The following is a 27,686-nucleotide window of genomic DNA, read 5'->3' as shown; positions in this document are numbered from 1 at the left end:
TCATAGATACCTTCTCCCTCTGAGACCCGCTGCTACAAGCCAAGAACTTGCTCTGGGCTTACCAAGACCGTAAGCATTCACAGCACAGACAACAAAGAAACGTGACTGGCAACAAGACTGAGCCCTTCTGCTCAGCATTTGAGAAGGAAGGGCATTACATGCAAGCTGAGCCACAGCTGAAATTAAAAAAGAAAAAAATCTTGTTTGTCGAAGGAGGAAACTTGGTGTGCAACACCAGGGGTTAAACTGCAATAAAACACAAGCAACCATTAGCCAAAAGTTCCTGGGAATAACAGGACCATGTCTCCAGAGCTGCAAACTGACACCAGGGCACTTGCTTTAGAAGCATACATATACCTCATGCTTCACACCACTAAAACATGTCATCACACAAGTATCCCACTCCCAACTGCAGAAACAGGTTCACTTGGTCTCAGCACAAGCTGTATAGGTAGGGCTCTGCTGACAATATGGATACTGTACGCACACAAGAAAAACCAACAACAAACCCATGTGTTAAAGGTCTCCTTGATGTTTTGAGCCAAGACTCACAATCTGCATCCAAACAGTGGCATTGCCCAGGAAATACCTTGGTGACAACTTTGGTGCCACCTTATTTAAACCTTAATTTAAAATGCTAACTTCATAATGAGTGGAACAAAACTGTGTAAAAACATTTCCCACTCTAATCCTGGTTTGATCCCCCCAGTATGGCCTTCTTTTGTAATTACATCCCTTTGTGATCTCACTCTAATGCCTTGTATTGTGACCCATAAAATAATCAGCCCCCTTTGTCTCTCCCTAATCCTTTTAGACTTCCTTCTTGTCTCTACACTCTTATAAATGCTGCCATTATTTGGGCTCAGCAGCTCTTCCCACCACCCCAGAGCCTGGAAAGGGGGCTCCAGGTTAAACCCTGAATATATTCTGTGCAGAGGGGCTGAAATGATGGGAAGATCTTTGCTGCTTTAAAAAACCCACAATTCCCAACCTCCCCCTCTAGCCACAGCACTTGGCAGGGAAACCAACTTGCAAGCATGCATATGCACCAGACCTCCCCCCTTTTTATATTTTGCAGATGACCTTAAGACCCTTGGCCTGGAGGCTGCAGCAGCATGTTCGTGGGGAGAGCATGCTTGGCCCCAGGCTGGGTGAGAGGAGCTGCTGCTGCTGTCTGCAGTGATCAATGCAGAGAAGAGACATAATATATGCCTTGCCCAGGCTATCAATCCTGCCCTCCTGCCAGCAGCGTAAGTGCCGTGGACAGCCAGGCACAATGGGATGGAGGAGTGGAATTTGGGACAGGATGTGGAAGGGGGGGGGGTAAGGGAGAAGAGAAGAGTACAGGAGTACAGGGATGTGTGCTGCCATGCTTGGCTACAACAGTCCCTCTGCAACAAGACACGATGAGGAAAGTGTCTTTACAAGCTCAGATCTCTCCAGAGCTATTCTCAGGTCGCACAGTACTTTAAATACTGGGCAGGTCCATTTCACCAAACTTCAAGAAACCTCTTTGGCTTTAAGTTGCACAATTGACTTACTTCCCCTCTTTCCTTTTATTTTTTTTATAGCAATAGATCAAACAGGGAAAATTGCTACTCTCAGGCTGGATGCGTGCAGAGCCTGATCCGATACCCAGTTTGATGGTGATTTCCAATTAGTGGTAACTGCTTGTTATTGAGTGATATAATCAATGGGTCTTACTCCACCGGCTGGGCTGTGATTTATGATGATGTAGACCCTGCTCCATCAAATTACAGCATCGGCAAAAAGGGCTAGAAATGCCATGAGACAACACAATCAGAGTCAAGTAAGGCCAAGTCAAGCAAAGGGTGGAGGTGAGAATAAAGGCAGCTGTGTTTTGGGTAGCTTGCCTTCCAAAGGAATGGACGCTAGCCATTACTATTGCGCAGAGGGTATCTTCATCCACAGACTGCCAAGGTGTGCATCAGCTTCTGGCAAACACGAGGGAAATACAGCTCCTCAAAGAGACACACGAAGACTCAGCCAAGCAGTGCCTCCAGAGAACACTCTGCCTACAAAACTGATTTTAATTAAGACACCTCAGAGTCATGCAAAATTATGAAACTGTCATTAGGAGAAAGAAAAGATCTGTATTCAATAACCTGATCACGTTATAAAAACATGTTGCATTCCACAACCTTTTAAACTAACACGCCAGGGTTTGAACAGATGCAGAAACAGCAACTGAAAAAATTCCAACCAGCATGTTAGGCAGCGGGTGGAAATGCCGAAGGCCTTCACTCAACTCAGTCACGCATAGGCTCCTTGCACACTTGTACTTGTCAAAAGAAGATTACACTACAAAAATATTATTAAATGTGTTTAGCACCTGACCCGCCAATCCACAAACCAGCCAAGGTCCAATTCCCTCTGCTGAGTATCTTTGGTTAATAATGATGACATACAGAAATTCCCCTAAATTTTAAATTTTAACAAGTCAGTTTTTAGGAGGAAGGTTTTAAGTGCCTGCTCCATGGGGAAACTGCATGCACCTTGAGCTCATTGGGGCTGCACGCGCAGCAGCAGAAAGCAGCATATTCTTCCAGTTAAATTTTACTCAATGCCAAGTGTTGAAGTAAATTTGAAACATAAAAATATGATATCCAGCCCACATTTCCTGAATGCAAATATGTACATTCCTCCAAGCCAAGAAGATTATATTCCAAGCAATAATACAAAGCCAGGGTCTGTAACAGTGATATGAGACTAACAGCCTGCCTTTGAAGACAGCGAAAAGTGCAGCAGAGCTCTCGAGGGGCTCCAGTCTGTCAGATCCCTTTTATTCCTCAGTAGCATGGCCTTGATCAACTTTCAAGATTTTTGTTTGTGAGAGGTTCTTATTTCTCCTTTGCTTTTGTGTTCCGATGTCAGGCTCTGAGGGAAGAAGAGATCAGCATTGGGATGAGGTTTTACCCACCGGCAGTGTTTATTCTGCTCCGCAAAGGACTGTTTAGCACTCAGTGGTTTGTTTTTGGTTGTTTTTTTTTTTTCCTTCCAGACAGCCAGCACCCACTTCTTTGATGCAACGGTCCTGTCATTTCTAAAATGGGGGTAATTACCCTCCTCCGTTGTTTGACTTGCTTACTGGGACTTGGGCAAGGAAAATCACTGTTACTTGTGTGTAACCACCCCTGAGACGTGCGGGCTTGAAGGTACAACTGTGGTTCATTCTTAGGAGATTTCATCTAGGTTTAAGCCAAGTCTGAAGTGCAAGTGCATGCTCCTGCAGTTCAGGCACAGTGGGGGAGCTCACCCTGAGCAGCAGGTTACATTTGCCCACAACATCCTGTTTTATTCCCATTATCCACAGGCACCTGTGACATTGAGGCCAGGTGCCCCCTGTTTTGTGCTGGCCTCACCCAGACCTCTTCTCAGGGCTGGCAAGAAACCAAGCCTGAAGCCAGAATAGAGTCCAGAGCATTTTGAACACAATCCCTTTTTCATTTTGGTTCAGGTGAAACTATGGCTACAAAAGGAAATGCTATTCAGGGACACAGAGCACATCACATACATATTGATGCAGGAGCAAGATAACAGTGTTTATTGACAATCCACTATCCCAAAAGTAATTCCTCTGGCTCTTAGGTCTCCTGTTTACAGGTCTGAGAAGTCTGACATTGTGCTTGTGCATCAGCCAGCTCCCAGCTCATAAATGCCAGAGTTGTTCACCAAAAGTGCTCCAAGGTTTAGCACCACAAGACTGACAAGTTTGAGATCCAGCTGCTAATCTGGCACAGACCCAAAGCCCTTGGCTCCTTGACAATGTCACTTCTTACACTACTGAAAAGCTAGGTTTGCAGATGGCCACTTCATGCACTCGGGAATTGTTATACACAAGGGCTGGAGTGTTCCCTTGGTGGGCTACCAGCTGGCCCTGGCACTGCGGGGAATGGGCAGCAGCTCTTTAAAAGGCCCCCCCAGTTTGGGGAGTACAGCCAGGGGACCTTGGCCCCAGACCTTGCTGTAGACTTTTCCTGCTTTGCACCAAAAAATCACAGTGCAATTTGCAAACACACACGAAGCAGTAATAAGTGGCTTGCACAGAAAGAAGAGTGGTAGCCATCTCCCAAACAAGTTGGAGAATCCTTCAGTAGAACCTACTTAAGAAAACAGCATTCAGCCAAGTCTCAGGACCATACCAGACACCTTTCCTCACACTCATATATAAATTACACCTAGCAGTGACTTCTGGTTGAATGCAAAAATGATTAGCAGCTGCAGTCCCAAAGCCCACAGACAGTCTGTGGGTAAATGTGGGCAAAGCTGGCCACCAACACAACAGGGACAGAAACACCATGCCACGACACCTGAGCTCTGCCATCAGTCCTGGGACAAACACAAACCAGCAACCAGAGCCGGCAAGGGGGAGCCCAGCAGCCTGCATGGCAGGAGACCCAACAGGACCAACTGCTCTGGCCACAGCAATATAATGGGCTAAGCCAGGTACTGTGCAGGGCTGGAGTCACAGCCTGCCCTGTAATTCTTCCTCCTGCACCTTTAAATTTCATTCCCTCACTGACATTTTCATCTCCCTCCTTCTCCAGGCTCCCCCATCAGACAATCTGTCTGGTGGTGTTAGCCTTGCCCCCAAAGGCACTGCCATGTGGGGTAGTAAATAAGACCTTGCTGCCTCCACACTGCCTGCCTTAAATAACAAAATGAAAGAAACCACGACCTTCAGAAAGTCTTTGCCTATGGTTTGGAAAGCGCTACCTGCCAAACAGAGCCCAGCCATGCTGCACAGCAATGGGACTTCCAAACACACCATAGGAGATACACGAACTGCAGACTACTTTCACCTCACGACTTTAATGTAACTTACCCCTCCAAGACAGGGGATTCACGGCTAGAAGGTGGGTTTTAGTTTTCTCCGTGAGAAGGCTGATTAGCTGGTTTTTCACACCTGGACAGCTACACAGATTAGATGCCAGACTGATCCTCACACCAGCTCCAAGTTCTTTTTCCTCTTCCCTCTCTTTAATCCCCCCTCTCTGAACACCCAGCATCCCACCACACTGTCCTCCTCCTTTCCAGCAAAGCCAATGCCCCTTGCAGGATTGCCCCACGAGATGCAGGTGGGATGATGCCCATACTTACTCGCTGCCTGAATCTTCGCCTTCCGGCTCACCACCAGCCCATAGTGGTTTTGCGCCATGCAATCGTATTCACCTTCATCCGAGGACCCATCTCCTCGGACCCTCTGGAAGTGGGAGACATAAAGCGACCCATTGGCCAACATAAAGGCATTCTCGCTGTCCACGATCATGACGCCATTCTTCCGCCACGTGATGGTTATGGGCTGGATGCCCTCAACCTGGCAGTAGAGGATCAAGGGTTGCTCCTGCACAGCAATGTCATCGCTAGGCTCCACAACGAATGCCAACTCAGAGGAATGGCCAAAATCTGAAATGAAGAGAGAAGGACAGAGTCAGCAGTGAGTCTACAAGAAGCAGCAAGAGCCAACTGCTACAGAAGCAAACAAGGGTTGATGACAACATTCTGGACAGAGTGGGCTGCAATAGGGCTACAGGTTGCAAGTGTTTTGGAGAAACATGAAACCCTTTGGCATGCTTTGCCTCCTGGGGCTTTGCTCTCAAAATCTTGGGGCACAATTTCCAAAAGCGCAACCACAGGCACAGACCTTCAAGGCTGCCTTTGGAGACTCCAGTGAAGGGGATAGGCAAGCACACAGCTTGTCAAACCCCAGCTCCACTTCACACAGCCTTCTTCATCTCCCATCACAGGGCTGCAGCAATAGGCAACACAAACTTGCACAAGCACGGAGCACCAGCCATTCCCACTCCAGGAGCAGAAGTTTACATCAGTTCAAGAAATGCACTCCTCTCCCCCACATAGCTAGGCAGAGAGAGGGCTGAGCCATGCCCTAGACCCATTTGCAGCACAGCCGGAGGGGGTGAACAGGGGCATTGGCAGCTCCTGATTCAGACCATATTGCCACCAGCATCTTCACAACACCTCTCCCACTTGGCAGAGCAGGAGGCTGTTTGCCTCTCACACGTAACACCATGCCCTTCCATCACTTTGGTCTCTCTCACACTGTAACAGGCAAAGGCTGGTGCTACTCAGTCCTTAATGAAAAGCAACTTAAGGACCAAAATACAAATGCACCATGTTCTGGCTCAGCAATACCAAAGGTTTCTTGCAAAGCAATTATGCTAAATAATGTCCACAAGAGATAAGTTATTGCAGAATTTGTACCACCAATAGGCAAACCCTTGCTTTCCATCACACAGATACATCCTAATTTATTACTTTTGCCAACAGAATGCTTAAACACTGTGTCTTTGGCATGTTATTCTTCACTTGGTCTAGCACACCTTTTTAGGTATAATATGCCATACAGTCATGATTAGATGCTACAGAAGATGACAGAAATAGAGCTATTGTTTAAAGATTGGCCCACAATACATGCTAATACAAAAAGCAACCAAGAAACAGGAGTCATATAAATATCTGAAGGGTGTAAATGCAGGAATGGAAGCAAATATATATATATATTTAAAGAACAGCAATGGAGAAGAAATTCCAACCAAGTAGGAAAACTACAATTTTATCCAAACATAGTGAACCTTTCTAGCAGTTCTCTTGGGCAACAGCCCTCAATGGGTGGAGGTTCCAGCTGCTCAAACCTGCAATACAGCTTCTCCCCTTTTTTCATGGACTCAGGGGGACCAACGCCACAGCTGCTCACAGAATTGGGACACACATGGGCAATTTCTCTTGGCAAACACCAGCCACAGCACAGGCTTTGTAATGCTTGTTCCTAATACAGTTCCCATCAAGGACAGGATCCCACCCCACTAGGCTCAAAAACAGAGCGCAGGGTAAATCATTAATGCACGATAAAAATAAAAGAGATGAGAAGAAGCAGTTATCCTAAAGCAAAAGAAGGGAAAAAAGTCTGTCTAGTCTGCTCTGCAAACCCAGTGAGATTTTTTTCTTTCTTTCTGTAAATCCCCATTGCTTTCTATGGCAACTTAAATTGGATTATGGGGGATAAACATTGAGTGCAACCTGAGCCGAGGCAGATGGACAGAGCAGACAAAGAAGGCAGGGGTAGTGCATGGCAGGTCAAAGGTACTACCGTCAAGGTATGAGTGTGTGCAAGGAATGGACAAACTCTACTTAATGATAAACACCTAAACCACACACTTTATTAACCCATTACGTCTTAAAATGTCAGGCTAGCTCCAGCCATCTCGGTGATCTATTGCTCACTGTGACTTCTTTTTTATGAGATAGCCCTGGGGTCCTCTCAGCAAGTTAGACTACAGCCAGCACAAACCCATCAATTACTTTTTTTTTTTTTTTGTGAAAATTAAGGAATTAGATGAATGCTCTGCATTTTTCTGCAAAGTGGCCAGAGTCCCAACAGCACCTACCATGCTGGGGCCTCATTCCCTGCATGGGCGCTCCTGGGAGTTAGGTAGGACAAGGACCTTTGCATGCTGACACTGAACCAAGGGGGACTTCTGCCTCCTGAAAGATTGAACAAGATTTCAGGATTTAGCCTAACAGGCAATCAGAAAAAATCCCTAATGAAATAAATGCCCCATCTTCCCCCAGCTTCCCTTTACTCTTAGATAAAACAGCTTATTATTATATGTACCATAAAAGGAAGAATCAACATAATTACATGCCCTTCCCACAATAGCTGTCATTATAATAACCATCATTAAGGCCTGTGATTGGAGATAATCATGTTTACCTCCACAAACATTCGGTCTGCATCTGAACTCCAGGCTGCTCAAGCAGCAGAAGTGATGACACTCATAATTAGGACTGGTGCCCTCAGACACATGCTGGGGTGGGGACAGACACTGACTGGTCCTGGGGTCTCCTCAGGCTGTAGGAGAGATCAGGACTATGCCTCAAGGTGTGGCACTGTGCAATGGACAGCATGCAACTGGTCTGTAACCTGCACAGCATCCAGAAGCATCCAAATTCCTCCTCAACAGACGCTTTTCTCATAGGATGCTTTTATGACATTGAAGAAAGCCCACTGCCTCTTTCCTGGGACTTCAGGGCCAGGTGACCCACTAACACACATGGAGAAGCAGACCCACTCCATCTGGGGAGCTGGGAGAAGGCAAGCTCTTTCACCCAGACATGGGCTTTCCATGCAAACTCAGCCAAAAGCCTCTCTTCTCCCAAGATATTTAGATGCTGAAAGACACACCCTCTGCTGCTTTTCCGAAGTCCCTACACCTCCCCCTGACACCATGGGTACATTAGACACAAAAAAATTGCCTGTCTCCATTGTTAAGTAGACAGATCCTAAATTGCCTTTAAAAAGTGAGCTTTGGTCCTAAGAGCCTCAGTATCCCACTTTGCAAAAAACAATGGCTCTGTCTTTCCAGGGATAAATGTCTGAGTCTCACAAATAGGTAAAACATTGGTGGCACAGTTGGCACCATGCTGGCAAGCTGACCTGTATGTGTCCGCACTACTGCAGCACTCACTGGTGGTACAGGGAAAGCTGAGCCCAGCATGTCAGCGTGCAGAAAGCACCAAGCAAGTGGCCATGGGCATTCCTGCAGCCAAAGGTCACCTTGAAGCCTGCTCTGTTCCCTACAGCCCTCAGCCTCGTGGCCTAATCTGTGGGCACAGAGTGGGCTTGGCAAGAAGGACACCTCTCTCAATACTGTATTTCTACAAGACATCATGTTCCTTGGGGTTTTCTCAAAAAAGAATGGGCCCCGGGATGCCGCACTGCCCAGTGTTGCAAACCATCAGGAACAGGTATGAGAAACAAGTCCACAAACAGCCCGACCTAAGATCCACATGGCCAAAGCACAGCCGCTCCACTGAGAACTGTGCAAGGCATGGTAGAAACCAGGTGCTTTATACTTTCTTTGTCCCCTTCTAAAGAACCCCCCTTACCCATTTGGCTGTAACCATGGGATTATTTGCATTAAAAGTGGTTTTCAAGGATCAGGCTTCAAACAGGGACATTGGGATTTGGCTTTCCAAGATTGGAACTGTGGGGCTCCAAGTCTCAAAGGCAAACATTGAACACAGAGCCCTGCCTCCCCAGGATGCTCAGAATGAGCGACAAAGTGACAGGGACACTCACGGAGCAATCTCCACAGCAGGGTAAGGCTCCTGGTGTTTGTTCTACAGGTTAGCTCAGATGGGCCAGAGGGAGAGCACACACAAAGCAAGGAGATAATGGTGGAAAAGAAGGACCCAGCTCCACCGTTATAAATAACTGCTCGTAGTCAGCAGTGAGTTAGCACAGAAACGATGCTGCAAAGTTGGAAGTAAACGACACTCTGAAGACACATGGAAACAGTAAAAGTGTAATTAATTGAGAGAGACAGAGGAAATTGCTGAGGCTGTGCACGTTCACCCGGGGAGTCTGAAAGACCTGCCCTCTCCAATGGCTGGCTGCAAATCCAAACCCAGCTTGTCCCACACAACGTCCTGGGTACCTCCTGAAACAGACTGCGAGGCAGCATGGCTCGCCCTCTGCTCGAGGCAGAAACTGTAAAACTCTGCTCAGAGCAGCTTGAATTTGTAGTTAGAGGCTGGGGTGTTACACAGGCAGCTGAACAGCCCGCTTGCCTCAACACCAGCAGGCTGCACCGGGGACCACGTGAGGGAAAATTGCTTTGCTTTCTGCAAAAGGATGGAGGGAGGAAGTGTTATTAGCTCTGACATAAAGGCCACAAGAATTGGAGTCCTCATTCTACAAGTCTCCTTTTGAGAAACATTTACCATCTCCCTAAGCAATACAATATGTGACTATATGTGCAAATATTTAACAAAAACTACTTCCCCTATTGATCAATCAGACAGGCATACTCAAAGAAACCAATTAGCACTTGTGCTTTTGAACCAAGAGATTTATTTAGCACTGAGAGAAAGAACTTTGAATTAATGGGAAGCTTAAAAGACACTTTGAAGTACATTTAAAAAAAATAAGTTTAATTATTTTTTACTTGACACTGTGATTCATGTTCAAAGCTTCAAAAGAACTTGCTCATACCCTAGCATTGTCCTTTTCCAATTGGGAAACACGATTTTGGCTTTCCCTCCTGTCTGTACTTCTGAAAAATACAGCAGCTAATCTCACCACTTTAATTAGCAGTGACATCCATCGCAAAGGACCTCAACCACATCACGGCTCATCCTCCTGGACCCACAGCCAGCAGGGCCATCCCTGCCCCGGGAGCACACAGTCCCGACAGATGAAGCCTGTATTATTACTCCCATTCTAGACAGGGAACATTAATCAGAGAGATGAAATGACCTGCCAAGGGCTTGGTCTGAGCTCGTGGCAAGGCGAGATACTGCAGGAGCAGCCAGGTCCACCCTGATATTTCTGGTGCAGTATCATCAGGAGCACTGACAGGGAGATCAAGGCAGCCCCATCTCCCCTCTCTCTTGTCACACCAACAGCATGACACACACCTGCACACAGCCTTTCATGAACAGAAATTTGCCCTCTCCTGATATACTGTGTTTGTTCCCAGCACAACACAGCACCGACCCACCAGTAAGCCTTACCACCAGCAAGGATAGCCCCTCTGGCCTGCTTCAATAACGCCTAAAGAAGATGCCCCTGGAGTCCCACAACTCCTGGACCAAAGGTTTTTATAGTGGGATGCAGATGAGTATTAGGACCAGAAACCTGGGTGCAGTTTGGGACAGCCCTACAAAAAATGGCTCTTTTTTTTTTTCAGTTTTTTTTAGTTTTATTTTTGTAAATCCTTCTGCAAATGAGAGGATATGGAAGGAAGAGAAATCTGGACCTGAACAATGTTCTGCAGCAGATCATAACAGGTTTCAGGCTGATGAAATTGGTAGCCTAAAAATCCAGCTGGTGCCCCCTTAAATCTCCTTGAGGCTGACCCAGACCCTAAGGAGAAAAGCATTACACTACAGTAATGTGCAAATTGGCTCTTCAGGGCATCCAGAAAAATTTACATTTAAAGAAGAGGCAAATAGGCTGTAACAGGCCCCACATCTTGCTAACAGTAAAGTTTACTAGCTCAGAATTTTTATTCCCTTTCCTTTCAGACAAGAGGCTATATAAAGTGATTTTTCCATCAGGGTGTATAAACGACATCCACTCGTTAAGCAATTGCAGGAGGTCTCTGTTGAGGATAACACAACCTCTCAGCCACCTGATGCAAAGCCCAGAAATACCCAGCATTGCTGCCTCAGTGGGAACATAGATTTTAGCCAAGGAAGGCAAACACAGCCCAAAAAGCCAGAAAAGTTGCCCAAAATAATTTTCAGACGTTTGAGACTAGACTGGGCAAATCCCAGGAGCTCACTTGTTGAACACAGCGTGGAAGCTGGAAGTGTTCACAGCACAAAGACCCTTTCCAGGACAAGCTCTGAGTCCTCATAGGCTCCCCCATCTCTAAAGAAGGCAGGCTAAAACCTGTTGGTATAGCTAGAAAGGGCAGAGACCTTTTCTAAGTTAACTGCCCACAGTAGCTCCGTCCACAACTAGGCATACTGAGAACATGGCAGCAAGCTGAGTGTAGGATGTGTTGTTATTTGCATTCCCCACGTGTTTCGTGGTCCTGACCAGATCACAGTCTCACCGCAGAGGGCATCAGCAATACAAATATGGAGCAGGAAACAACCACGCATGAGAGGACAGCAAAGGCAGCAACCAAGATGGGAAATGCTATGCCCAGAGCTGGGGTCCCTCCAGGCTTCAGGCCCCAAGGCTACTCTAATGCAGAACAGGGGAGTAGCCAGTTTCAGCCCCCAACCCTGCAAGAAAGCATCAGGGAGGTGGCTGTCCCCATGGCCAGTCCTTTGCACAGACCTGGCAGGGAACAGACTGGCCACGCAGTAGATGATGGTGCCTGTGGATACTAGATAGAGCAGCTGGGAGGAGCGTGATAGTACAAAGCTGCCAAGAGAGCCATGGGCATCCTGGCATCACAGTGCCAAAAACCACCAGCCAGCACAGCCCCGTCACTCAGAACCTTGAAATTCAGCTTGAGTATCGGCAGGCACAACTGGATGGCAAGCAAGGAAAGGCAAGACAAGGTCCTTCTGGAGGAAGAGAAGTTTCTGTGCACACTAAACCCGTTGAAATTCTTAACCGCATCCAGGGGATTCAAAGGAAACACAGCACTCTCTCCACCCTGCCATCCCCTCTGCCTTATCACCTGCCACCCTGAAATTCAGGATGGAGGAAAGCATCGCCTTGCTCCTCTCAAGGAGCTGAGCACCGCACCGATCCTGCTCGCTCCAAAACCAGAGCCATTTTAACGAAACACTAGCTCTTCTCTCCCTTTTCACATACTCTCAGGTTTCAGCAGCAAAGATCCTTTTGCAAAAGCATCTTTACAAGTCAGCAGAATCACCCACCACAACCCGAATTCTCCTGACTTGCCATTAGCTTCATCAACACAATCACACAAGAAAACCAACACCCCCCACCCCACCCCCAAAAAAAAAGGCAGCAAATCCTTGACTCTGCTCTGAAACTCTGGTTTTAAATTACCAACGCAGGAGTGGGGCTGGGTTGTTAAGTGACTGGGCTCCTCTTGAGTGGAGGGTGCGATACAACAGTGACATTTGATATAATAGCAAGGCCAGATCACTATGCTGTGTGCTTTTCTCAGTACGCTCCCCTATTTGCCTCTCTCTTCTCTTAAAGTGCAATTATTGACATGTTTGCCTCCTTAACCATCAGTTTTATATGCTTGCCAATGACTCCTGAACATGTGTAAACAATTATTTTTATTTTCTTGCAAAACCAAAATGTTAGATATTCTTTTGGATAAACGGACTTGGGTAGATTTTCATGAGCCCTGCTACATAATTTATTAGTTTCTAAACTCTGTAAAACTAAAAGCTCCAGTAAAGTTTAAATAAGTTGTGATTTCAAAGTAATTTTGAATGGACTATTCCTGTTCCTGCCCAATGATATTTGGTTGATTTAAATGGGAATTCTTAATCTGCAGAGGGGGGGCTCCTGCATTGTTTTCTTAGATCAAATAAAAGGACAATATCCAGGGTCAGAAGCCCAGGAGCACAAAGCATGAAATACCAAGGTGGGGGGGTGGGGAGGGAGCACAGAAAAAAAGCATCTTCTGTCCCAGATCTATTGCAAGCTACAAAACAAAGCACATGGTCTGCTCAAATGCTCACTGCTTGCCAGGGGGGAAAGCTGGGCGCTGGCAGCAGCTTTGCATGAGCTCCACTGCACTCTGCACCCCATGCTGCAGCCCCATGCCAGGGTCCCATCCTGCTCCTGACAGAGCCAGCACTGGATCCTAATGCTGCGGCGAGACGAGCAAGCCAGGTCCAGCCACCCCAGCGTGGTGGAGAAAGATATTTCAAGGCAGTGGGATGGGAAGGTGTGGGGGGAGCAGCATCCCAGGAGTTTGTGAAGCAAGGGGCTGGTACTGCATGAGGTTGCTGCTTGGCACTTCACACGCTGTGACACGGGAGTGTGCAGAAACACGGAAATCAGAGAAGGAAAAGTTCAGGCAGACAGAAAAGAGGGAGAGAGGCTTTCTCCATTGCACATATAAAATGAGAGCAGTTTCGCAGTGCTCTGCCGGCAGTACTGCTCCTGAGCCACTCCACACCGGCCCATGCCAGGCTGATAGCACCAGGGTACATGGGTCAAAATTGAGACTGAGCAGGAAGGAAAGGAGTGGGGAACCAGCCCTATTTGCCGCTCTCTTGGCTAGCTTTTATATACTTCCAATGAGAAGTTTAGTTTTGGCACCATGATGGCCCCAGCAGATGTTTGAGGGCCAAGGGCATGGGTGGTACACGCTCACACCCCTGCGTGAACTTCGCACCCAGAATGGGTCCCAAACACAATGCACAAGTATATGGTTGTGAGACTACTGTCCCGCTTCATGGGCTGCCTGCTATGTCCACCACATGGGAAAACCACGTCCCAGGATTCTCCTGTTGAACCTCCTGGGAGAGACGAAGCCCAAACACGGGCTTGAATTTCATATAGCATCTCTGAGCGTTACTGGGGAAATGATACCTGATACTCTCTATGTATATTAAGAAAAAAGACAGGGTATTACACCAATTTAGGAGAAAGTGATCTCTTTTTTTTTTTTTGTCTATAAAAAACAACAAAGCCACACTGAGTAGGAATTAGTGAAAGCTTATAGCTTCAATAATTTAGAAGTTAAGCCTACTTAAATATAAATGACGATGTTTAATTCCAAGGCTGTTACTGAGCAGAGCCGGGGAGCCTCTCCTATCCTATGCCTGCCTTTGAATGCCGGGCTCAGCAATAACAGACAAAAGCTGTCCACCACCCAGAACAAAGAGCTCCAGGAAATTAAAAAAAAAAAAAAAAAGAAAGAAAATACTGTCTCACTACTGAGCCACTCCAGCCCACTGACCAGCGGCTCCCAACGCATGGTTCCCCGTCACCAGGCCAGCATTTTGGGAAGTTTGAAAATCACAGAGGTGGGAGCAGAGCATCCCGTCCCGCACAGCGCAGCACCACTCCCAACACAGCATCCATCCCCACAGCGAGGCTTTCTGCTCCAGCACTGATTGACGCCAACACAGGAAAGTTCATTAAATTCAGTAGAGCACAGAACCATGTTACCTCACTGTTAACCATATCTAGAGTGTAGAAACACGGGGGGTGGGGGGGGTGGGGGGGGTGGGGGGGGGCGAGTAACTCTCAGAACAGGAAAACTTTTAAAGTGCTACCAAGCACTCTTTAGTGGGGCCAGCAAAACACACCCCAAAGTCAGGAGCCACTGACCTGCCAAGTCGCAGCATACACAAACACACAGGGCAATTTGGACAGCAGCAGGCAATAAACTAGACACAAATTCAACTTACTCAAGTTTTGATTTCAAAAATTCACTTCTTTTCTTTTCCTCTCCTCAAAAATAAGTATTTTCAACCATCCTCATGGCACTGCACACAGGAATCCCAACAGATTAACGAGACCTGCTTCATTAGATCCACTTTGCAGACAATTTGTATTTTCTGCAAGTTACACTGGCTTCTCCTCTCCACCGTGGCTGCTACGAACCACGTGGCGAGATTTATTATGGGAATAGCCCACAGTCTGGTTTCCTAAACACCCCGACAGCTAATCTCTGATTAATCTTACACATGCTTTTTTTCCCTCAGACCATGCCGGGTTGCTTGCACATTTGTTAAACAATTCCTACTTTTCATTATCTTTAAGGCTGCTGAGTGAAGTGAGGGCAGGATGCACATGGGTATTTCACTGCAGAACAGCATCTTTCTCAGATTAGATTCAAGCTTAAGCAGCACCACCAGTAGAAGGAAAACGCTGCAATTTATCAGCAGGGCATGTGCACAGTAGGTCCGAGGAAAAATCCCTTTGATGTTTTTGTAGTTCGGCCCTGGTCCGGTGGGTGGTGTTACCGGTTGTGGCTGTGCGAACCGAGCCAGGCATTACAGGAGAGCACAATACTTGCAGGTTTCAAGTAGCTCGCTGTCATCCCTGCAACTTGCAGCCCAACATCTCTTTTCTGTAGCTAGCGCCTTCGCTGACACCACGGCGCGTCCGCCCGGCCGCCGTCTCCCGCTCACATCGGGGGTGATGACTTTGGGTCTGCTCTCTGGACACGGACACCCAACCACGCCGCTACCACAGCAGCCACCCTGTCCCTCCCCAGTGCCAGCTGTGGGAGCCAAGGCCCCACAAACACCAACTCCCCCACGCAAGTGGGGTTTCCAACTGAAAACACAGCTTTGGGGGGGACACTTCGGGCTATCTGCTGATTAAGGTGTCAAGAGGGGCTGATGTAGACAGAAGCCTGCAGCCAAAAGCCATGACCGCAGCGCACCTTCCCGACGGGACGAGCCCCCGCTCCCGCAGAGCGATGCTAACGCGGCGGGCGACACGAACGGCCGCGGCCGCGCACCCCTCCGCTGCCCTGGCGGACACACGCGTGGCGGACCCGCGCTCGGTCCCTCCACCCTCCCCCGCCCCCCCCCCCCCCGCCTCCCCGGAGCTGCTCGGCCCCGTTCAGCCTCCACGGCGTCCCGATGCTACGGGGACGGGCTGAACGGGAGGCTGGGAGGGACCGGGGAGTCATACGGGGTTGGGACCGACTGCGGACAAGCAAGGGGGACGGGGACCCGCCGCGGGGCTGGGGAGGGACGCGGGGGACCGGGTGCCGAGGGGACGCGAAGTGCGGGAAGGACCGCGGACGGGACCGACAGACCGCGGGCGGCGGGAGCAGCGCCGGTGCCGGGCGCGGCGACGGCAGGTCCTTCCCCCTGCCCGCTCCCCGAGCCCAGCCCGGCTCTTACCTCCGCGGCAGCCGAGCAGCAGCAGCCCCAGCAGGCAGGCGGGCAGCGCGGAGCCCGGCGGAGCCATAGCATCCCGGGCGGGCGGGCTCGCCTCCCTGCGCCCCACGGGGAGGGAGCAGCCCGCGCAGGAGGGAGGGAAGGAGGGAGGCGAAGCGAGAACCACCCCCAGTAGCGAGGAGCGAGGGTGGGGGGGAGAAAGGAAAAAAAGGCAAGGAGGGGGGGAAGGCAAAAAGCGGATTTCAGCGCTGCTCCCCTCCGCGCGAGCACGCCGCCGCGCCGGGCGGGCGGGGGGGCGGCGCTGAGGGAGCGGGGCCGCTGGCGGGCGGGGGCGGGCGGGCAGCGCCTTGCGCCATCTTGCGCATCCGCCAGGGCGCCGGCAGCGCCGCGCCGGGTCCGGCCGGGCTGCGGGGCAGGGGGGGGCAGCGAGAGGGAGGCGGTCCCTGTGCGGGGCCGCTCAGCGCCCGCCGCGCCCGGACCCGCGGGGACGGTGCGCCGGTCCTTGCCGGGTCTCCCCTCAGCGGAGCCCTGTCACCAGAGCCCCCTCACGGGTGTCCCCTCGGTGGGCTCCACCACGGGGCTTCCCCTCAGCAGTCTCCCCTCCCTGGGGCAGCCTCATGGGTCTCCCCTCAGAAGAGCCCTCTCACCAGAGCCCATCACAGGGGTCCCCTCAGCAGAACCCCCTCGCAGGTCTCCCCTCCCTGGGGCAGCCTCATGGGTCTCCCCTCAGCAGAGCCCTCACGCTGGTCTCCCCCCTCACCAAGCTCCCTTCACAGGGCTCCTCTCACTGGGGCTACCTCATGGGGCGTCCCCTCACCAGCGCCTGCTTGCCAGTCTCCCCTGACTGGGGCAGCCTCATAGGTCTCCCTTCAGCGGAGCCCTCTCACCAGAGTCCCCTCATAGGGCTCCCCTCACGGGAGCTACCTCACCAATCTCCCCTTGCTGGGGCAACCTCACAGGTCTCCCCTCAGTGGGGCCCTCTCACCAAAGGCCCTTCACAGGGCTCCTCTCCCTGGGGCTACCTCATGGGGTTTCCCCTCACCAGTACCTGCTCACCAGTCTCCCCTCACAGATGTCTCCTCACCAAGCTCCCATCACAGGTCTCCCCTCAGTACGCTCCCTTCATGGGGCTCTTCTCACCAGGGCTACTTCAAGGGGCTTCCCCTCCCTGGGGCAGCCTCATGGGTCTCCCCTCAGCAGAGCCCTCTCACCAGAGACCCCTCATGGTTCTCCCTTCACGAGGCTCCCTTCATGGGGCGCATCTCGCTGTGGCTTCCCCTCGTCGGGGCCGCTTCGCGGGGCTGCCATCGCGGGGCTCCCATCGCGGGGCTCGTCTTACCTGGGCTGCCTGGCGGCGAGTCCCCTCACCAGTGCCGGCTCAGCAGCGCCCCCTCACGGGAGCCCCCTCACGGGTCTGCGCTCACGGGGGCAGCCCCTTGGGTCTCCCCTCAGGGGAGCCCTCTCACCAGGTTCTCTCCAAAGGCCCCCTTCATGGGACTCCTCTCACCAGCCTCCCCTCATCAAGGCAGCCTCCTGGGTCTCCCCTCAGTGGAGGCCTCTCACCAGAGCCCCCTCACAGGTCTCCACTCACCAAGCCGCCTTCACAGGCCTCCTCTCACTGGGGCTACCTCACAGGGCTCACCTTCGCCTCCCCACGGGGCTTCCCCTCACCATGGCCTCCTCACGGGGCTTCCCCTCACCATCGCCTGCTCGGCAGCCTCACGGGTCTCCCCTCCCCGCAGCCCCCTCACAGCTCTCCCCTCACTGGGGCCCAGCCACGGCCTCCCTCAGACCCAGCGCTGTTGGCCCCAGAGCAGGACAGCCCTCCATGCCCGGTCCTGGCCGGCCCCGCCATGCCCAGGGGATGGTAGCCAGCACCAACGCTTCCTTCCCGAGCACGGGAAGCAGTTTCCTTGCTCTTTACCCAAGAATTTCTGTCCCATCTGCCACTGCTCAAAGCAACCTGGTCTCAGCAGTGGCATCTGGTTCTGCTGCAGTGGGCAAAGGTGGGGTCCCATCCCCAAGCCAGGGAGTTGCCTCTTATCTGCCCTTAGGGATGGGACCCAAAAATCTGGCATTAAAACAAGGGAAAACACTGATGAGACAGCACGACTTCCAACTGGTTCCACCAAGCGTTTCACTTTTGAGCTCTGTTTTGAGGAACAAGCCCACCCACCGCAGCGGGCAGTGCCTGGAGCTGAGCAGCGTCCCCAGGAAGCAGGGCGGCAGGATCGCAGAGCCGGGGCCACGAGGCATCCTGGGGACAGGAACGAGGAAGAGGTTGGCTTGTTCCACCTCAGCGCTCCTAATTTTAAATGCTATCATAAGGTGACTTACCTGGGTCAGTCACACAAATGTTGGATCAACCAGCTCACCCCTGGAAAGGCCCCAGTGAGGAAGGACCCAGTAAAAGGCGAGTCTGCTCCTAAATCCTGCCACAGCCCTCAAGTTAATTTGTCCGCCCTCCTAGCATGAAATGAGGATAATGTGTCCCTACACGGCTCTCAGCCCTATTGCCTACATGTTATTTTGCTGCCTTCCAACTGATCCTGCCCGGTCCCTTGGCCCATGTTCTCTGCAAACACCACCCCTATTATCAGCACCAGCAGCAAAAGTCATCTCTGCAGGGACAGCTCAGTATCTTTTGTGGCGTTTGCTTGGCCAAAAAAAAACCAACTAAAAAGAAATGGAAATGGATTTTAACTGATTTCTTTTTTCAGAATAAAAACAGAGCTTGATGAACCGGGTTACTAAACACTGTAACTGTGCCCACAAATACGGTGAAAAACCTTTTGTAAAGATGAGCAGTGCATGGCTCCCCTGGATGGTGCACCCTGAGCATGCTAGTTAGCCAACGAGTAAAGAAGACGTCACTACATCTGCTCCACATTAAAGCTTCCCCCATTTAGCGGAGGGCTGAGCTGCATGAGGTTGCTTTCAGCTGGGGAAGAATTTGCTCTGGCTCCATCAGCCTTTTGGTAACATCTGAATGTTTGTGCTGTCCCTGACCTTCTGGCACCAACCCTGCTCCTGTTCCCCAGCCGTCTCCCTGGCTCCTACCATGGGGCCCCACCGGCACTTCTGTAACACTCGCAGTCATCATGGGCTTGTGGCAGCTCCTGGGGTGCTGCCAGCACCAAGGATGGCTTGTGGGAAAGGGGGGGAATGAAGTGCCATGTGTTTTACAGGGTTTGTTTCCCGCAGAAAACACAGATTTTGGGTGCTTTTGCTCCCGTGTGCAGTGGCAGGACTCAGGAGCTAAGGGAGGTACTTCCATGTTTAGGGCATCACCAAGTTCAGCCCTGCTACTTGCAAATTACACTGGTGACATAGCTGGTGTCACATTCAAAAGTTGCAAGTGTGGGCAGTCCTGCCAAAAAACAGGACTCATATGAAAAGCCATGAGATTTTTAAAGAAAAAGGCAGGTTTTGGGCATTAAGGCCACCTGAGAACAGGAATCCAGAGCACTCATGTTTTTATGTGCTCCTCTGTAACCATGAGGGCTTAAAAAAGTTGCTTTGTACTGGAGGCAGGAATCTGCTTATCACACTGTGAGCAGAAATTGGAGACTTTTGAAAAGCAGCGGGGTTACAGGAGGGACAGTACCCAGCCTGATCCAAGGCTCCAAACGCTTTCCCTGCCATCCGTCCGTCCTCCCTCCCGCAGAGGGGGACAGGGTCTGTCTGTCCATCTGCCCTCCCTCTCCACAAGGTTATTGTCCTGGAGGGCTGGCCTCAGAGGGTGTCACTCACACCTCACTCCTTGCTCAGTGAATTTCCATCAGCTCCAATAGGGCTTCTGATTTATACCGATTAACTGTGAACTGAGGTCCCCAAGACACCGTTAGTAGTTTCAGTGGATGAAGTGGGAGATTAACTTGTCTGAATTCACTCCATTTATTATTCTGTGTGTAATTGTGGTTTCCCTGTCTGCTAACAGCCTGGGAGCTTTTCACTTACGTACATACACACAGGGGTTTAGCATCTGTTTCATGATCAGTGAGCAATAAGGAGGGGGAGCCAAAATCGTGGCACCCACGTGAAGGCACTGAGCCGACAGCCATCCCAGCAGTGGTGGGACAGCCCCGGGATGTGCTCCTGGAAGCTGCTTTCCCCAGCAGAAACCCTTTTCCATCCACTTTTGGCTGTGTAAGGACAGAGGTGTTGTGGTGGCAGGGGCCACCACACTGAGGGGATGCCTCCAGGCACTTAGCTGCCTGGCTGAAGAGAAGCCGTGTGTTCTCCATTAATTCAAAACAATTGTGCCACTGATCCAGCAATTTTGCCATCAGTGGAAAAGAGTGTGGTGAGCCAGCATGAATGATGAAACTCACACGACTGTACCTGGAGGTCTGACGGTGCTGGTGTAACCGCTGCTCCCGTGCTTTGCTCGAGGGGAGGAGGCTGGAGTCCTACGAGATGCAGTTTCCACCACTGGTGTCTGCTGAGCATCTATGGAGCATCCCTGGCTGCCTTGCTTCATCACGCAGTCCATCGCTTCATGCTGTGCTGTTTTCCAGAGGATTGAGCTGTGCACCACACTGCACCTGGCATTGGTAACTTACGGAATTACCAGAGACCACACGAGACCCAAGCCCGCTGTAGTAATATTGTCAGCTGCATCATAGCGTAGTGTACTGGGGCAACAAAGGATGGGAAGAGAAAGAAACACAAACGCCTCACTCTTACCTTCACTTCTCCATGGTGCTGGCTTCCCTGTAACTGCTGTGTCCATCTGCCTCTCTGTTCACCCATGCCACCCCACTGTGTCCCCTCTCGGCAGCCTCCCACCAGCGTCCCATGCTGCAAACGAAGAGCTGCAAGTGGGATTTGCAGTCACCCCGCCATGCTTTTTCCTTCCTCATTTGTGGGGTTATCTGTCATGAGGGGAAAGACTCACCAGAGTTAGGCAGTCTGACAAAGTTCCCTTTAACCATTATCAGAGAACACCATGCCAAGTGCAGATTTATTACCTCTGTAATGCACATAAAATGAGATTTTATGGCTCTATAGTCCTAGCAGCATAAAGTAATAATGGAAACTATCTACTGAAGTAGGGAATGCATCCTAGGAAGAAAGGGAGATGTACGGGAGGTTAATAGTGTGTCCTTGGGCACTGCCAGATATCCTCTTGCCAATCTTGCTGGATGTAAGCCACTGTGTTCAGCCCAGCACCATCCAAAAGAAGTCTCACCATTCATTTACTAGATGCTTCTGCGCTTATTTTTCACATTAAAAAATTCCCCAGCAAGATGAAGCAACAAAACTGGACATTTTTCCTTTTTCTTACAGGAAATAATGATTTTCTTACAGGAATCTGTTCAAAACTGAGAAACAAGCAAGCATTGAGAAACGCCTCATGAACCCAAAACTCTGCCCACATCTAAAATCCCAGAAGAATCCCTAAGGAACCAGGTACCCACCACCATCCCACATTCCCAGCCTCCATGGTTATGAGCTCAGGCACTGAACTGGCACAAGCATGAACCCTGTGTCCTGCTCCTGCCACTGCTTCCCACCAGTGAGGTACAACCTTGCGGTGCAAGGTGCTCCGCCACGCTGCCCTGGGCCGTCAGCCGCGGGGCCGGGTCAGATCTGTCCAGGAGTGAGTTACTCAGATGAGCACCAGGCTGGATTTGAGCTGTTAGGAAATGCACATGCAGGCCCACCCTGCACCGTGAGGCAGGGCTCTAGCCAGGCTGACACTGCCTGCAGGGACACTTTGCAGGTTCGGCTCCAGCAAACTCACCTGGCAGAGAGCTCTTCAGCCATCCTCTCCATGTTTTGAGGGGCAGGGTACAGCCCAGCACCGAAGAGCAAATTTCCCAGGGTCCATCCACTCCAAGCACCGCTGCAGGATCAGCCTTCTGTGACAACTTTCTTTCGGAGTAAAAGCTGTAACACACTGATGCATGAGACAAATTCCGCTCTTTTTTAAAAGTATTTTATTAATAACCCATTAATTAAGGAATATAAGGACAATGTCTTCTTACAATTTAACACTAAAGAGTATTTGTGGAGTAAGAACAGTCTCTGAAGAAAGTAAGTTATAATTAAGTACAGCATAGAACCAAACACAGACACAATCTTCAAATGAGATTAAGTTCTGGTTACACATCCTTATGCACTGTGTAGAAAATTAAATGAAATTTGATTTTAAAATACAAGCAAGGGAATACAATAACAGAACTAGATGGCAGATTTCTGCTGGACTAAACACCTCTTTTCTAACAAAAGTATTGATTAGAAAAGACATGATGATCCCTTCAAAACATCTATTTCTAATGAGATCAAAAACATATATAGTGCTCTATTAAAATGGTTGGTTTCTTACACAGCATTTTTCATGGGCTGATCTCAGGATTGCTAGTAACGTAAAAAATTCTCAAAACCTAGATTACAAATGATCTCATTTGAACTACTTAAACCAGAACTTTTCTGTCTGTTAAGTACGAAATCAAATCACCAAAAAGTTGAACGAGATTTTTATCCAAGTCATGTGTTTCATGTAACAAGGAATTAAAAGAAATAAAAAGGCTGAGAATTGTGACTCTCACAGCAGCACGGGGAATATACAGTTGTGTAGCCAAACAGTAACATTAATACTACAAAATTATGCCAGTGAGACAAACCTGACATTTTAACAATGTAAAACAATATACACCAGCTGAAAGTTGAACAGCAATAATCTTTAGTGTTACTGAAAGGAAGAAAAGGGAGAAAGGAGCCTGATGTGTAGGAACATATATTAAGTATGACAGGTAATTAAAGGTATCAACAGTTTGTGTGTCTGTGAGAAGTCTGCAAGAAAGCTACTTATTTCATGATAAAAAAATATATGCACTGGTTGTTTCAGCTTTACACATAACATGCGTATTATCTGTCTTCTTCCATTCATTTCTAGCTGAGACTAGAAAGGTCCCTGGCGTGTGCAGGACAGGAGGGACCTGGGGTCCAGCCGAGTTAGCCGAGGACACGCAGCACCCTGCGTGGACACGTGCTTGTACAGAGCACAGCTTTGCGGCTGCTGGTCAGTGGTGACCTCTTGGCCCCGAGGGAACTGCCTTGATTTCTGTAGCTGAGGTCTGGCACAGCAGTCCAGGGCCACCACAGTACCTGGACATCTGAACGCTGCCATTTTGACACTCTGGTAAAATTCAGCGGCGTGTAACAAGATCGGAATAAGCCTCAGTGTGAGGAAACAAAGTATTTTTGTGATGCATAAGCAGAATTGTTTGCAGTCTGCTGCATCTCACCCAAAGCTCTTGGAGCATGTAAGTAATTTGTTGGGTTTGTTACCGGCCCAAGGTGATCCAGGGGAAAGGTGCCACACTGTGCCTGCTTGTGCTGGCTTCGGTGACAGGCAGGGATAGCTTTTAGGGAGATCAGCAACACTCACCCCAAGGCCATATGATTGCTAAAGTCGCTACAGACATAGCAGAGGGTGCATGTACAAAGGAGTGCCCCAGAAGCTGTGGCACACTCCTATATCTGCCACTGGACTAAGCCTCCATCCCCAGAGGCCCCTGGATGAAAAACTCAGGCCTGGTACGTGACCTGGCCCAAGTACAGCATCATGACAGGGAGCTGGGAGAACTCCCGTGCTCTGGCCATACCCGCTGCTGGCCAAACGCCCAGTGTTGCCCTCCAGCAGCTGAGATGCTCAGCAGCAGCAGTCCTTCAGCATACCGTCATGCTTGCAGGTGGATTACTTGGGTTTGGAGGTGAAAGAAAGCCACCATGGGGTTCCTCTGGAATGAGCTTTTTGGAGAAGGGTCCTTCTCCCTTTCCGCACATCAGCAGTGGCAACGTGGCTTGTACAGGGTCTGTTCTGGCACTGGGGAAGGGCAAGGACTCTTCCATGAAAGTAACTGCAGACTGTGGTCCAGGTGCAGAAATCTCCCCACGCCCTCCACAGCCAGTGCCCAATACTCCCCAGCCAGAGGGTTTATACCTCTGCAATTGCATCCGCTCCCGTAGAACTGTGAATTGCCCTTATTGCCTGCAATAACACTTCAGTGTCTTATCTCTAACCCTTCTAAGTCATTAGTTTCAAAGTCTTACGGCAGTGAGTTCTGGAGATTATTCACACACTTCCTCTGCCCAGTTACGCTTCCTTGCCTTTCTAGTTTCTTGCTCTGGTAGCACACACCCACCAACTCCTGCCTAGCCTGCTCACTGGCACTGATTTCCAGTCTCTGTGCCACAGCCTTTCAGAGTCAAGGTGCTTCAGAGCATGCAACGGCATTTCTGAGACTCCTCAAGATACCAAGCAGCAGCTGGATGACAGAACAAGTGCAACAACTGACAATACAGCCATTTACCAGCACAGTGAGTCATGCTGGGAAGAGACGTTGTTGGATGGGGAAAGGTGGGAGCTCCGATATCCTTCCCAACATGGTACATGGAGGCTTGGACATACTCCTCTACTGAAGAGCTGGAGCTGACAGCGTTGGAGATTTGATGGAGAATTGCAAGGACACGGGCTGGTCCAGCTCAGCTCCAGACGCATGCACACTGGGACACGACTCACAACTGAAGCAGGGATAGAGTGCTGGTGGAGCAAGGTTCTCCTTGCTGCAAGCAGTGGTACCTCAGTCCAGATTTCACCACAAAAAAAACCCAAAGTCTGAAGTCTTTTACAGAATCTCAGGTCAGCACATAGCTCCCACACACAGCTTTGGGGGAATTGCAGCATGAGAAGAGGGAGACGGGCATCTTTTCCTTCATTTTTTGAATAAACAAATGGCCAGATATCTGAATCCCTCAAGGAAGGCAGAACATTTACCAAACACCCAATGGACAGAATTACCAATCACTGTTTCCCCCAAGGAGCTGGCCCAATCCGTAGTGTTCACAGTCAAACTCTGCAAGCCTGGAACAGGGCAGAGACAGGCTAAACAAAAGGTGGAGAAAAGTCCACCCCACACCGGAAGGCCAGGATGAGACATATCCGCAGTGAGCAAACAGTGTTAGCAAAGAAGAGTCACCAGATGATTTTCAAACCAGACTGACTGGTATGAGACCAAAGATTTGATTTTAATTTTTAAGCTCTGGTGGTGCTCTGCTCTTATAAAAAAAGCCAAAAAAACCAAACCAAAACCCAAAAGCACTTTGGACACGACTCTCAGAAGTGACTGAAAAATTTCACTTGTTCATCCAGAAGCTTCAGCAAGTCCAGTGCTTACCAAAGGCTGAGAGCTGCTCTCCGGAAATAAAAATCACCTGAGACGTCTCCACTTGGGCACAAAAAAAAAGAAGCCACAGATGTCCTCAAGATCATAAGTTACAAGTTTTGCAATTGTTGGTTCTTTTGTCCCCAGGATCACAAGTTACTTCTGCAATTGTTGGTTCTTTTTCCTCTTCGCTAGTATAAGCTTGTTAAGGAAAGATGGATCAACGTCCCACCAGCTGAAGCGGTCTCCTTTGGCCAGCTCCTGCAAAACACAGTCCTACAGAGAAACACAACCCAACCGTCCAGCTGTAGGGAAGGTGTCCTATAGCAATACTTAGAAACAAAGCAAGACAGACATCAGATCTGCAGCGCTATGCATTAAAAAAGGTCTCAACAACCAGTGCAAACATATTCTTTAGAAAAAGGCAGTATAAGAATAAGTTAAAACTTATAATGGACTATAACAGAAGAGTAGATCTACTGCTTTTTTTTTCTCCAACAGACATGAGGTAGTTGTGTTGTTAGGGAGGAAAAAAACAAAGAAAGAGAGAAGTAGTAAAAATGCTACTCTATACCACACACTATTCCACTTTATAAAATTAAATAATATAAAGATGTTCCAAAGAAATAAAAATACATGTTGTACATTAAAAGGACAGATGTGTACCTAAAATATTAGGTACAAGAACCTACATAAAACAAAGTCCAGGTTGGTGAAATGACCCAGACACTGAAGAAGGTTCTATATAGTACAAGTTGTTAGAGGCACTCGTAGAGTGTGTAATAAAAGGCTACTACATCAGCCTGCTAGTAATAGTTACTGCGGTAGCGTACAAAGAGAGCCTTATAATCCTTTTAACCACGGGAGGGCAGAAAAGGCTGGTGGTTACAGCTCACTGAATTTGTTTCTGTTGGCTTCCACCCCCTCGTGGGACTCCTCTGACAAAATTCATCCCAATGCTGCAAGGCAGTAGGTAGAGCCAAGGCGCTCCCTGGTGAAGAGACAGTTGAGAAGAATCACTCGGTGTAGCCTGCTTCTTCCCAGCATCAAAAGGTGGCTTGCTAGTTGCCTCGAGGACTACAGCAAAGTGACAACCCCAGTCTAATGCAGAAGGCTCTGTTCTAGCCGTGGTTTCATGTCAGACTTTGGCAGATGGCTCAATCCTGCTCCCACAAACACCAAGTTACTTCACTCATCAGCTGCAGTGGGAAGAAGATGGGCCCTTACGAATCTACTGACTGATTTTTTGAAGGCAATATGTACAGCTGACAGGCGCGAATCCTGTTCTGGTGAGATGCTGCACCTTCTTAGCTCCTGCTGGGCTCAGTGAGTCGAGGGCATGCAGTACCTCACAGGGACAGGCCCTTACTGGTGCTTCCAGCTCTCCCATGATCAAAATCAGATTAGTTCACTCTTTAATGATTGTGGACATATGCCATGTTCTCAGATGCTGAGGATGAACTGGTTAAACCAGAGTTACTACGGAGGGGGGCCTCCTCCTGGGCTGTGGAAATCGATTGGCACTTGACTGGCCGCACATCCCCCCCGCCTTCCTGGATGGAGTCCGAATCTCCACTCTCCACTGAATCCAGACTTTCCCCGTGCCTGTGGAAGCCATTGGTGAGCCCATGGATGCAAATGGCCTCTGTTCTGTTAGTCTTTCTGTCGGTATGTAACAGCTCGTCCCGGGCCTGAACCTCACAACTGTCCATGCAGTCCACCAACACTTGGCTGGCATCCGGCTGGGTGCTGGGAGAGCCCAGAAGAGCCAGCTCTCCAGATGGGAGCTCTTCAGGCTCCTGGTCCTCGGTTTCTGTCTCTTCACTCTCCAGGGTGTGCAGCTGGGAGTCATAGTCTCTGTCAGAGGCTGAAAAATCAGAATGGACAATGACCTCTGCCTCCACTTGGTGAAGGTTGGCTGGCAGGTGGCTTTTCTTTGCTTCATTCTGTTATCAAACAGGGGAAAAATTAAAAAAAAAAAGACAGAGAGAGAGAGAGAGAAGGTAAAGTAAATGAAATTCAGATAATTGAGGCTGTGACCCAACCAAGCACTGAAATATATTTCTTTTTAATCCCACAGAGTGCAATGGGATGTACACATGTCTCTGTTAAGCATTATCTTGATATGTTTCTCAGACCTGAAGTCTTAAGAAGCACCTCAAATCACCTCAGGATCATTATTCCCATTTTATATTTGGAAAAGCA

General features: G+C 49.5%; 2 protein-coding genes across 4 annotated transcripts in view; both read right to left on the bottom strand.

The window, feature by feature from the left end:
- IGDCC3 (immunoglobulin superfamily DCC subclass member 3) overlaps positions 1-16,583 on the bottom strand; it is a 112,221-nt gene extending 95,638 nt beyond the window's left edge. Inside the window, exons 1-2 of the mRNA XM_055717246.1 lie at positions 16,309-16,583; positions 5,122-5,427 (exon numbers count right to left, since the gene is read on the bottom strand). Of these exons, the coding sequence (XP_055573221.1) occupies positions 5,122-5,427; positions 16,309-16,375 (373 nt within the window). The 5' untranslated portion in view covers positions 16,376-16,583. The remainder of the gene's footprint in view (positions 1-5,121; positions 5,428-16,308) is intronic.
- Positions 16,584-22,235: 5,652 nt separating this feature from the next.
- Positions 22,236-27,686, bottom strand: part of IGDCC4 (immunoglobulin superfamily DCC subclass member 4) — a 101,445-nt gene continuing 95,994 nt past the window's right edge. For all 3 annotated transcript variants that reach the window (XM_055716775.1, XM_055716773.1, XM_055716774.1), the window contains one exon: positions 22,236-27,427. In XM_055716775.1, the coding sequence (XP_055572750.1) occupies positions 26,897-27,427 (531 nt within the window). In that variant the 3' untranslated portion in view covers positions 22,236-26,896. The remainder of the gene's footprint in view (positions 27,428-27,686) is intronic.

Source organism: Falco cherrug, chromosome 7 (assembly GCF_023634085.1).
Source record: "Falco cherrug isolate bFalChe1 chromosome 7, bFalChe1.pri, whole genome shotgun sequence".
NCBI lineage: Eukaryota > Metazoa > Chordata > Aves > Falconiformes > Falconidae > Falco > Falco cherrug.
This window is presented reverse-complemented; position numbering and strand designations above follow the sequence as displayed.